Here is a 12,639-nt window from a genome sequence, read left to right on the forward strand (position 1 = left end):
GTGATAGGCCAGCTATTTTCACTAGCCCCCTTCCCAAAGTGATATCCTAGTACATGTCTGGATATGGACAGTTCTCCTTAAAGAATCTGACTCACAGACACTTTGAAGCAGGAGACTTGGACGAAAATTTCTGCAGTCCCACTGTCCACCAGATTCTCCCAAAAGACCAGACAGAAGATTACAACAGCTCCTACTCAAGAATCAATAAAAAAACTAATCAGAGCTTTAAGCCTAAGTCAGACTTGAATGCTGACCTACCTTTGTTACTCAGCTATTGCAGTACTATTAGTTGATTAATGAGCCACTCTCTCCAAAGATCAACAATCCATCATCAGAGATTAAGATTTTAAAGATTAACCCTGGAAGTGTTCAAGGCCAGGCTGGATGGAGCTCTGAGCAATCTGGTGTAGTGAGAAGTGTCCCTGTCCACAGCACAGAGGTTGGACTAGATCATCTTTGAGCTCCCTTCCAACCCAAACCATTCCAAGATTCTGAGACTGAGACATACAAACCACCCAAAAAGTGGTTTTACCTGTTTACCTCCACTTACCCTACTCCCTCTGTAGACTACTTAAAACACAGTGCAGGCATTGCCTTAAAGCCAGGAATACCTAGCTAGTTTATTGAATTTTTTTCCTGAGGTGGGAGAAGAGTTACTACATTTTTTTTCTTGCCAGTGTGTGAAATATTAAGGTGAAAAAGGGACATTCCATACACAGCAAAGCTGTTGATCTCCTTCCATCAAAAGGATAAGATATATGGCTTTTTATATAATTCAGCCAGAAGGAAAAAAATTATATTCTCTTCCTACTGGATGTGCTTTTATTCTGCAAGGATCATAGCCTAGTGCTATTTCCAGGTCAAGCACAGAACTGCACTCCAGTCTAAACATCACTTACCACAGCCACTTTTGCTCTGCCTTTTAGAGTATTTCTATGCTGCCAAGTGCCTAGAACAGAATGGTACCATATACAGGGTACAGGAAGGAGGATTTCATTTCTATTGCTGATGGAAAAACTGGGCAAGAACTTTCCCTCTTATGAGAAGTTAGCTGACCACAGCCTAAAGCTAGAGTTATTTCTGCTCCAAGGATATCAGGAATACTGATACACTTCTCAAAACCTCAAAGCAGTAAGGCAGAGAGAAGCTTGCTTGCACTCCAAAAGTAAGTTCTTTAATACAATTGAGGAAAGACGTTACAGGGTGTAAGATGCTCCTCAGAACACTGCTTCTCACCAGCCATAGAGCAGCATGGATGGACCCTGCCAACAGCTGCAGCTCCTCAGCTGCAAGATTTGTGAAGGCAGCTGCCAATTTCTATTGCTACAGGTTTGCCAGACAACAACTTACTTAGATGATTAAACCATCTATCGCAGACAAAAATCTCCACAACTTCTACCCCTGCCTTACTCACATACCCTTTTCTCCACAGGTCATCAGCTGACCTATTTGTTAGATGAAGGCCTAAACTCTTGGAGAGAAGGTAAGCTTTGCTTCTCACTAGAGTAACAGTGGGCAAATGTTCAAGAAGAGGACTCCTTACATGGGCAGGAAGAAGTGCTGAATCCCTACATCACAGCTGCACACAGCAGATGGTGAAATATGGAAGAGGCCAGGCTACCCTGACTCACTCTCCTGTAGCATTGGAGTCTTTTGGGCCACATACTGCTGACAGCCTCAAGGCTTTTGGAGCCTAAGGGATCCATCCTACCCAGATGTAGCTCCATATTCCCCAGCACAACAGCCACAGAAGCAGCACTTCTTGTGGCCAGCAACTCAGTAACACGTTGTATGCACAAACCAGCTGTGCCAGAACTGCTTTTAAGCCCACATCATCCCTTGCAACTCTTGCTCCCAGGAAACCCTACCTTAAAAAATTCAGGAAGAGTTGTCTACAAGGATACCAAGTCCTTGCAAGTGTAGCTAACATATCGGCAGTGCTTTCCTGCCACTACCAAATTATTACCACGAGGAAGGTACTTCACAGAGTTCATTACTGTCCTGTGAACATATGCCAGAGCTAGGGAAGGGAAAACAGGCATAGATACTCCTGCAGAGCACCGTGTCTGTATCAGTGCTGGGAAGAAGTGAGCAGGAGTTCACTGGAAAGGACAATCACAAACAAGCTGATAATAAGCAAATAAGCCTTCCCCGTGAGAGATACAGGAAGGGAGCTGCAACAATGCTTGAAAAACTTACACCTATCTTTACACGATATGACCCACAGGAGACATAATAAATAAAATACTGCCTCTCGCAACCCTCCTGTGACAGGGCGACTACCAGTGTCCCAGACGGTCTCCCACAGCAAGGGACACGATGTCTTCTCCCCCCGGAGCCGCTCTGTGCTCTTGCAATGGATGTCAGCAGCGCCCAGGTCTTTATCTCCCCACGGCGAGACGAAGCCGGGAAAAGTGATGTGTCAGGGAAACACACACACAGTCCTTCTCCCCGCTCTCCTTCAACACCAGAGGCCCCCTCCAATGCCGCAACCCCTTCCCACGGGCCATACCTTGTCGGCGATGCTGCGGGGCAGAAGCAGGTCGGGGCTGGGGGTGAGCGCCGGCCCCATCTCCTCGCTGCTGGATGTGGCCAGGGGATGCGGCATCTCCTGCAGCGACTTGGGCCCGGAGGACGGGAGGGACTTAGGGGCGCTCGCCGCGCCGCCCGACATCGCGCCGGGGCCGGGCAGCGACCGAGGCAAGGAAGGAGGGAGCGGAGGCCGCGCAGCCTCGGCGAGAAGCTGCGGGGCCGCGGCCGGAGCCTGCCCGCCACCGCCGCGATACGAGGAGGCGCAGGAGGCGGCGGCTGCGGCGACGACGGAGGAGGAGGGGCGAGCGCAGCATCCGCCTGCGCCACCGCCCGCCCCTTTCCAAAGCGACATCCGCGCCACCTGCCGCCTCGTCCCGCCCGGCCCGGCGGCGGGGACACAGGCACCGGCCCCGGCGGCCCCCCGGCGCTGCGGGGCGGGCCGAGGCCGAGAGGCGGCCAGGGGAGGCATTAGGACTCGCGGAGCCCCGGGCGGGCCGGGGGAGGCAGCAGATCTGGCGGAGCCCCAGGTGGGCCGGGCCGGGCCGGGCCGGGCCGGGCCGAGCCGAGCCGAGCCGAGCCGAGCCGAGCCGAGCCGAGCCGAGCCGAGGGAAGCACCGCGCCACGAGCAGCCCCGACGGTGAGCCCGCACTGCGGCGGTGTCGCCGCACGCTGTCGAACGGCGGGTTAAGTGCCAGAAAAGCAATCCTGCTCCTCGACTTTTCCAGGCTCGCCGACCTCAAACTGCGCTCACGTTGGAAGGGAAATTTGTAAATGGGCGGGTTGCGGTCCAGGACCGACCCCAGCCGGGCTCTGGAGGGACAAGGCCCGGCCTCCGAGATTCCCTCACGGTGGGAGTGCACAAGATACACTGAGAGATGTCTTGCACTCAAGGCTTACATGGAAACATCCTTTCACTGACGCCTCATACGTCTACTTTTGCCGCAGAGATCTCACGTTGAGAGATCTCACATTGTTGTAGAAACGAGCTGAAAGATATATCAAGACCTCTAGAAGCAATCCATGCAAATCCACCTAACAGCATTATAAGAATTCAGTGATCTATCCACATTTAACAGTGTGGAAAAAATGTTCATGTCAGTAGAATAATCAATAAATAGGGGAAAAACCATAGTCTGGCCTAAGATGTTTCCTGAGCAGGTAAATAAGCTAAATCTGGTGGATAAATTACTTTTTCCCAAATAAGTTGCTCAGCACTAATTAGATATCAGAGTAACATGCTCCTGGGGAAAGTGATGTATCACTGGTTTGTGCACTGTATCACAATAGTTACAGTGATATCTAGCTACAGATAGATACATGAAGATAAACGTACAGGTATGTGACCAGGTAAGACTTGGATGCAGTAAACATTTCACTTGTGTTTAACTTTTCCTGGGGAGTACAGACCATTGAAATCAAAAGGACAGCACTAGTACCTGAAGCTAAGCTACCAAGTTTTACAGGTGTCACTGTGAGGTGCCACACAGCAGGACAAGCATGAGAGCACAACACTGTGGACTGTTATTACAAAAAGAAATGCTGTGTATCACAGGGATAAAATATGGGGAAAAAATAAATCCTTACTATAAATAACTACTTAATATCAAATATTAAAATAATGTTTGCACTCCAGCAGAGATCTAAAGTTCAAGCCAAGTGCTGGTCCCCAGTGCGAAAGCAGCTGTGAAATATCCCTTGTTCATTACACTTCAGAAAAAACAACCTATTTATCTATCAGAAAAAGGAAGCAATACATATTAGTCAGCTTAGATACATGCATCCCAACTCTTCTTAAGTGGAAGCTACTGTCATAAAGCTGCAGGCAGGTTCGTGTATCTGCCACACTGCTCATTAATTGGTTCCCTTCAGTTTTGTGACAGTCTGTATCTCAAAGGCTTGTGACTTACTGAGAGCTCTTTCTCTCTTTTCCCTTAAGCATTCTTACCCAGCTGTGTTTCCAACTCAATCATTTTCCAAAGGAAGTCTGGTCAGGGACACCAACACCTTCTAATACTTGGAAACCCAAGGCCATCCTAGCTCTGTGCAAGTACAAATGACCTTCTACTCATTACACCTTGGCTTAGTGGACAGTGAGCTGAGCATAAGGTGGCTGCATTCTTGCAGCAAGGAAGACTGGTGCTATCCAGGCTGCCTAAAGAGCAGGCAGCACAAGCAGCAGACTGAGGGCAGGATTTATCAGACTCTGCTTGGCACTCACTAGACCATATCAGAAATCTTGTGTTCAATTGTGAGACCTTTATACAAGATGCTGACTAACCGGACAAAGTTCATAGGAGGCCAATAAGATGGTTGGTCACAATCTGCAAGCAGCAGCTGCAGGGCTGGTGCTTTTTGAGCCTGGAGCAGATAGCTTCAAGGGCACTTAATTGCATCCACAGTATCCCATAGGGAAGGGGTGGAAAAGATGGAAGTGGGCTTACCACAGCAGACCATAACAGGAGGGCAAGAGACAAAAGACATAAACCGAAATAGAAAATTCTCAATGGATATTAGGAACAACTTTTTTCCCCTGAAGATAAGTCAAGAGTCAGAGCAGGTTGCAGAGAGAGGTTGTGCAGTCCACCCTTGGAGATCCTCAAGACAATCTGGTGCTATCTCACATCTGACCCTCCTTCAAGCAAGAGATTGGACCAGACACCTCCCTACATCCCTTCCAGCCTGAATGACTCAGTGCTGCTACAGAAGTCATTATGTCCAGTTTCTGAGGTTTGTAAGGTGACCTCGCAATTAGCCTGTATACAGGGATGAAGTTCCAAGCTCCAGAGATTCACTTACTGGTGTAGTTTCCTGTGATAGGGCAATATATGCATTTTTTTTTATTAATTACAATTATCTGTGGTACCTGTTTCTGCTATGTCATCCTTACTCATTTCATCTGACATAGAATACTTAGAAACATTTTCAAATAACTAAGTGGATCATATATGCAAAATGCAGGAATATTTGTGCACCTGTGAGTACAAGTAAGCTGAAATCTGGTTAGAAAAAGTTCAGAAGACAGTGGAAGAGCTGTTACACAAGAAAATGACAGACTTGCTGATTATCATGGTGATTTTCCTAAATTCTGGCTATGAAAGTTATGTTAAATTTCAGAATTCCAACACCATAGCACACTATAAAGTCAAGCTGGCTAACTGTAGACACTAAGTCAACACTTAAATGTAATTTATGATAATAACATGCTTAAAAAAACCCAAAAACTAGACAGGGTAAGCAATCTAGACCTGTCTTAATGACTAATGACTGATGTCTCTCGTCCTCTGATTTTGGTAAGTACCAAATCTGCAAAGATTTGTACAGACAACAGTCTAGGTTTAACAGCGATACATATCTTAGGTATCAAATGCAAACTATGATACTGAGAAACAAGAAGAAGACCAAGTTGGATGGAGCTCTGAATGACCTGGTCTAGTGGAAGGTTCCCTGCCTATGACAAAGGGCATGGAACTGGATGATTTTTAGGTCCCTTCCAATCCAAACCATTCTATGTTCTATTAGAAGAGTTCAAAAATCATAAATCATACCTTAAAATACACCGTCTGGCCTTTGCTGTATTCTCTGCAAGTTCACATCACAAACTAGGGTGGGTTTTTATCTTGTTCTTCAGCAATAAGAGGAAACACATTTCTATTTTTTTTAACATGGAAGATGAGCATATTATGTAGTTGATTTCAAGAACTGGAACTTCAAAAAGAAGATAGAACATTGAATGTTAAATTAGAAGCACCTTGATTAGAAGTAGTCACACAATAGGAAAAGGAGTCATAACTCCAAATCTATTGTGCATGAAATGTAACAGAAAAAAATAGATATGCTATGTAGCTGACTTCTTGTATGAATTGTTTTCTACACACAAATAGGAGCCTCTAAATGTGTCAGCATGTGGTCATCTGGCTCCAACAGCAGGCACAAGAGGTACTACCAAAAACTGAGGAAGGAAAGTGTCTATTTTTCTAATACCAGCAGTGAAATAAACAAATGTCTTAATTCTGCTAGGAAATTATGAGTGATTAAAAACCTGGTTAGGTATCCTTCTCCACTGTGGTGGTTTAATTTTACAATCATAATATTTTCCTTTATGTTTATATTGAAAATTTTTTTTTGTTAAACATCAACCAAGCTAAAACCATTCAGCACATGAAACATGCAACTGTAATAAAATACACAGTGAAAACCAAAATCAGTGTCAGGCTGAGAAGAGACTACTATTCAATGCCCACATCTTAATCCAAGTTAACTTGAAAAAACTGGCATGCTCTCCTAGCAAAATCATAACTATTCACTATGTTTATATTAGTTCAGCTAGAAGCAGGATGAAACAAGTGTAATATTAACTGGGCAAGAAGACAAATGGTCAGTTTGGGGACGAAGAATCTCACTAATTCAAGAAAAATGTCACCAGTTTCACATGTTTTTTCCTGAAAAAATAGTTCTGTTTCTGTATCACTGAAATAAAAGTCCTGCAGGCTACCTCTTAGGATTGTTTACTAGGATAAACAGGGAGAGGAAGAATCCACAGATGATGTGCAGGAAAACCTATTTACAAATTTAAGGATAGCACCTATCTTGCACTGCTGTTCTAGAGTGCCAGTTAGGCCAGTAATACCACCCAGGATGTTTTTACAATGGCAGATGGCTTTTCAGTACTCAGTGTGAGCCTGAGAATGACTCTCAGTTGTCTCTTAACATTCTTTTTGTAATACATCTTTATCTTTTTGTCTAGATGAGACATAAAATGGCAACAAGGTTTACAATGATTATCAGGAGGCTAAGTTCACGTTGTATTTATTTACTAGACCAGACATGTAAAGCCCACCTGCTTTTCATCAAGTATTCTATTTAAAGATGAAATTCTAGGATTCTTAATAGCATACTCCAGACAGTACAAACAACAAGGTAGGTTTGAGGCCACAGAGATACTGGCAGGCTTGGCTGGTTTGACAGGTCAAGGGCAGTAAATTCTTTTCCCCCTGCTGTCCACAGCTTCTCCTCAACTGTTTTGTCTTTTCCCCACTGTGGACTACTCTGGCAAGGATAACGTTTGTGTCTGCCTGCACATAGGCACACAGGAAACTACTATAGAACAAAACCATTCCAGAAGATATAAAAAACCAAAAAAATCCAGCTATCTTTTCAAAAAGGGTCCTTCCTTGCACATGCTACTAGACCTTCATGTCTTGTACTGCAGAAATTGGAGAGGGCAAGCTTTTGACTCCATAATGTTAAATCTTATGCACGCGCTCAGTGACTCTCTAGAGATAGGATCAGTTTCAAGTCATGAGCACACAACATGTATGCATTCATGCACATGTGTAAGATAATGCATAAGCTTTTGCTGTATCAAAAGCCTTCAAAGCTGTTGAGTTTTATGGGGGTGCCATAAACAGGACTGTGGGAGCAAAGGACACTTGTGATAGAAAGCGGAAGTCTGTGCTAAATGGCTATAAAATGAAAAATCAAAAATCCAGTCAGGGAGAAAGACTGTAACTATTGATACAGTATCTTTACACAATTTGATATGGAAATCCCAATCAATCTAAAATGTTTAAAGACTTTTCAAGAGGCATTTTAATTGTTTGAAGGGTTTTTTTGTGACACACACAATAAATAGAGAAAGGCAATGTTTAGGATGGTATGTGTGAGTAGCACTGCCATATGGAAATAAGAACAGCATTCTGGAAGATCTTGGTTCAACCCAAGGAGACATCATGCACATACTATTTTCATGTAGGGGGAAAAGAACCCAACATGTAAATCACTATTCTACCTCAGCCTATAGTGTTTAGAACTGCTCATGGTTATTCTGAAATCACAGAATGACTAGGTTGGAAGAGACCTTCAAGATCACTGAGTCCAACCCATGCCCTAACATCTCAACTAAACCATGGCACGGAGTGCCACATCCAGTCTTTTTTAAAACACACCCAGGGATGGTGACTCCACCACCTCCCCAGGCAGGCCATTCCAGTACTTAATTATTTCCGTAAAGAACTTTTTCCTAATATCCAACCTGTATTTCCTATGGCACAGCTTAAGATTCTGTCCTCTCATTCTGTCAGTTGCTGCCTGGAGAAAGGCACCACCTGACTACAACCACCTTTCAGAAGTTGTAGAGAGTGATAAGATCACCTGAATCTCCTTTTCTCCAGGTTGCTTACAACCCCAGCTAACTACCTCAGTTTTCCTCACAGGGCTTGTGTTCCAAGCCTCTCACCAAATTTGTTGCCCTCCTCTGGATGTGCTCCAGCTTCTCAACATCCTTCCCAAACTGAGGAGCCAGAACCAGACACAGCACTCAAGGTGCAGCCTCACCAGTGCCAAGTACAGGAGAAGGATGACCTCCCTGCTCCTGCTATTCCTGATACAGGCCAGGATGTCACACTATTCCTGATACTGGCCAGGATGCCGTTGGCCTTCTTGGCCACCTGGGCACACTGCTGGCTCATGTTCAGCTGGCTGTCAGCCACTACCCCCAGGTCCCTTTCTGCCTGGGCACTGTCCAGCCACACCGTCCCCAGCCTGTAGCACTGCAGGGGGTTATTGTGGCCAAAATGCAGGACTTGGCACTTGGATTTATTAAACACCATCTTACTGGACTCTGCTCATCCATCCAACCCTTCCAGGTCTCTCTGCAGAGCCCTCCAACCTTCCAACAGTTCGACACACGATCCCAGTTTAGTGTCATCTGCAAATTTACTAATGAAAGACTCAATTCCCTCATCCATGTCATCAATAAAAATATTGAACAGAACTGGCCCCAGCACAGACCCCTGAGGGACACCACTGGTGAGCAGCCACAGCTGGATGCAGCACTGGTGAGCAGCCACAGCTGGATGCAGCACTGGTGAGCAGCCACAGCTGGGTGCAGCACCATTCATCACCACTCTCTGGGCCCGGCCATCCAGCCAGTTCCTAACCCAGCAAAAAGTGCTCCTGTCCAAGCCTGGCTGCCAGCTTTTCCAGGAGTGTGCTGTGGGAGACAGAGTCAAAGGCCTTGCTGAAGTCCAAACAGACAACACCCACAGCCCTTCCTGCATCGATCAGGCGGGTCACCTGGTCACAAAAGGAGATCAGGTTGGTCAGACATGACCTCCCCCTCCTAAACCCAAGTTGGCTGGGTCTGATACCCTGGCCACACTGTAAGGGCTGCACGATGACACTCAATATAAACTGCTCCATAACCTGACTGGGTACTGAGGTCAGGCTAACTGGCCTACAGTTACCAGAATCCTTCTTCCCACCCTTTTTGTGAATGGGGGTCGTACTGGCCAGCTTCCAGTCATCTGGAACCTCACCACTGAGCCAGGACTGTTGGTAAATGATGGGGAGTGGCTTCACAAGCTCATCTGCCAGCTCCCTCATCACCCTGGGATGGATCCCATCTGGGCCCATAGATTTATGAGCATCCAGTGGCTCAGCAGTTCTCTGACTGCCTCCTCCTGGAAAATAGGGGGATCATTCCTCTCCCTGACACCATCTACCAGTCCAGGAGGACAGTTGTCCTGAGGGGAAGCCGTCTTCCCACTAAAGACTGAGGCAAAGAAGGCATTAAGCACTTCCGCCTTCTCATCTGCAGTTGCTAAGTTCCCCCCCACATCCAGTAGAAAACAAAGGTTGGTCTTACCCTTCCTTTTGCCATTAATATATTTGTAAAAACATTTTTTATTATCCTTTAGAAAAGTTGCCAAATTTAGTGAAAACTGAGCTTTGGCCTCTCTAATTTTTTTCCTATATGCCCTAGAAACCCCCTTGAATACCTCCTGAGAAACCTGACCCTCCTTCCAAAGATGATACACCCTCTTTTTATTCCAAAGTTACTTCAAAACCTTATTGCCCATCCAGGCTGGATGCTTGCCTCGCAGACTCATCTTACGTCACACAGGGACAGCCTATTACTGTGTCCTCCAGATCTCTGTTTTAAAGGACGCCCACCTTTCCTAGACTCCCTTGTTTTAAGGGCTGCTTCCCAAGGAACTCTCAGAGTAAGTCTCCTGTATAGGCCAAAGTCTGCCCTCCCAAAGTCTAATGTAAAAGTTTTATTGATGTTCCTCCTGATTTCACCAAGTATCAAGAACTCTATAATTTCATGATCACTCTGACTCAAGTGGCCTCCAACCACCACATCTTGCACCAGCCCACCCCTATTTGCAAATGAACAGGTCCAACAGAGTCCCTTCCCTGGTGGGCTCACCCACCAGCTGTGACAAAATGTTGTCCTCCACACACTCTAAGAACTTCCTGGACTGTCTCTATTCTGCTGTATTAAGTTTCCAGCAGATGTCTGGCAGGTTGAAGTCACCTACAAGAACAAGTGATCCTGAAACATTCTCCAGCTGCTTACAGAATAAGTTGTCCACCTCTTCTTCCTGGTTGGGTGGACGGTAACAGACACCCAGTAGGATATCAGCCTTGCTGGCCTTCCCCCTAATTCTTACCCATAGGCATTCAACTTCATCATCATTAGTTTCAATACCCATAGCATCAAAAGCCTCCCTAATATAAAGGGCCACCCCTCCACTTCTTCTCCCCTTCCTGTCTCTTCTGAAGAGCCTGTAGCCATTCAGTGCAGCACTTTAGCTATGTGAGTCGTCCCACCACATTTCCGTGTTGCAGTTTATATTCATTCAGAACTATATTCAATTTATCACAGCTTTTGTTTATATAATGGGATACACAGCTTCCTCTACTCCAAGATGATGAAAACAGCCAGCCTGAAAAACAGCATTTTATTGCCTGAAGGAAGAGCATAGCAAGATTTGTGAGGCAGTGTTCAAGAACGGCCTCCTTTTAAAGTGAAGATTTTGTAATGGGTTTCCAAAAGACATGCTATAAATGCTTTATTTTATTTTTTTATTTGCTTATGCTGAACAAAAAGGAGGAGTTTCAGGCAAAAGTATTCTGACACATCGGAGATGAGACACCATTCCTTTAAAGGGTTACATTTCCTCCTGTTTCTACAACCCAAGGACAAATTAATTGATAATATATGGATGTGAAACTCCTTCCAAAGCCAAGGGATCATTTGACTTGAGGCACGATCATGTTTTTGTAGAGATGCTCGAAGTTACTGCTATGATCAACATTCATCACACTTGTACAGAAATGTAGAATTAAGGAGTCCCAGCTTTTCTTCACCTGAGTTTCCTTGCTGATGACTCTTCCTCCTTGGCCTGTTGCTTCTTTCTTCTCTATCTTCCTTTCTTGATCCCCAAACAAGGACCACTGTCCACTAATTAATTCTTCTTACCAGGGTTAGCTGTGTAGAGAGGAGCACAGCAGGTAGGCCTATCTGCCTTAAATTGCATCTTTTCAGAATCACTTACATCCTCAGTCCTAGAATGACATCACAGAGAATTGCACCAGGTAGGATTATTAGTTTGGATGCTGTGCTGCTCTTCACTCACCCTGCTCCTCAGCAGTTAACGACTGCAAGAGAGGTGTCTAGATAAAACAGTCTGCAAATCATCCAAGGGATAATTAAAAGGAAAAAAAAAAAGCACATATGATATTTCTAAAGGCAGAATGAGAAATAACAAAATGAAACAAAACAAAAAACAATACCAAAACAGAATGAGGAGGGCAGGTACTCAGTCAGCTGTTCATGCAAAGAGAACAGTTGACAAAAATACAAGTATGTGGGAATGGCAGCAATGTTTGCTTCCCACAGTTTTAATCAACAGGGCTTTAAAGCAAATAGAAAACTCCCTGAGACTGTCTGCTGGTTTGGGTATAGGCACACACACACCCCTACACAAACACACATTCACACACTGCTTTTACCAGGCAAACAATCAAGGTAACCAAATTCTACATCTGGACGTGACAAGTTTCCAGACACAAATTTGTTCAGTTTTACAAATGTCAAACACTGTGTGAGTATTTGAAAAGTATAAATGGAAGGACAGCATACTTGGTTAGCAGATTATTGCCTATCTCATAGAATACATATGTATAATACTAAGGCACACCATTTTAAGACAAATTATTCCATTACAATTGATACTGACAAGATTTTTATGAATTCTCTGCACTCTCAAAAATGTAATTTATTTCTTCATGAACTAATAAAGCTGGCTGCAGCAGATC

General features: G+C 44.9%; 1 protein-coding gene across 1 annotated transcript in view; it reads right to left on the reverse strand.

Annotated features, from left to right (window-relative positions):
* SNX30 (sorting nexin family member 30) overlaps positions 1-2,830 on the reverse strand; it is a 50,299-nt gene extending 47,469 nt beyond the window's left edge. Inside the window, exon 1 of the mRNA XM_068175894.1 lies at positions 2,513-2,830. Within this exon, the coding sequence (XP_068031995.1) occupies positions 2,513-2,674 (162 nt within the window). The 5' untranslated portion in view covers positions 2,675-2,830. The remainder of the gene's footprint in view (positions 1-2,512) is intronic.
* Positions 2,831-12,639: the final 9,809 nt, after the last annotated feature.

This window comes from Anomalospiza imberbis, chromosome Z (assembly GCF_031753505.1).
Source record: "Anomalospiza imberbis isolate Cuckoo-Finch-1a 21T00152 chromosome Z, ASM3175350v1, whole genome shotgun sequence".
NCBI classification, from domain to species: Eukaryota; Metazoa; Chordata; class Aves; order Passeriformes; family Viduidae; genus Anomalospiza; species Anomalospiza imberbis.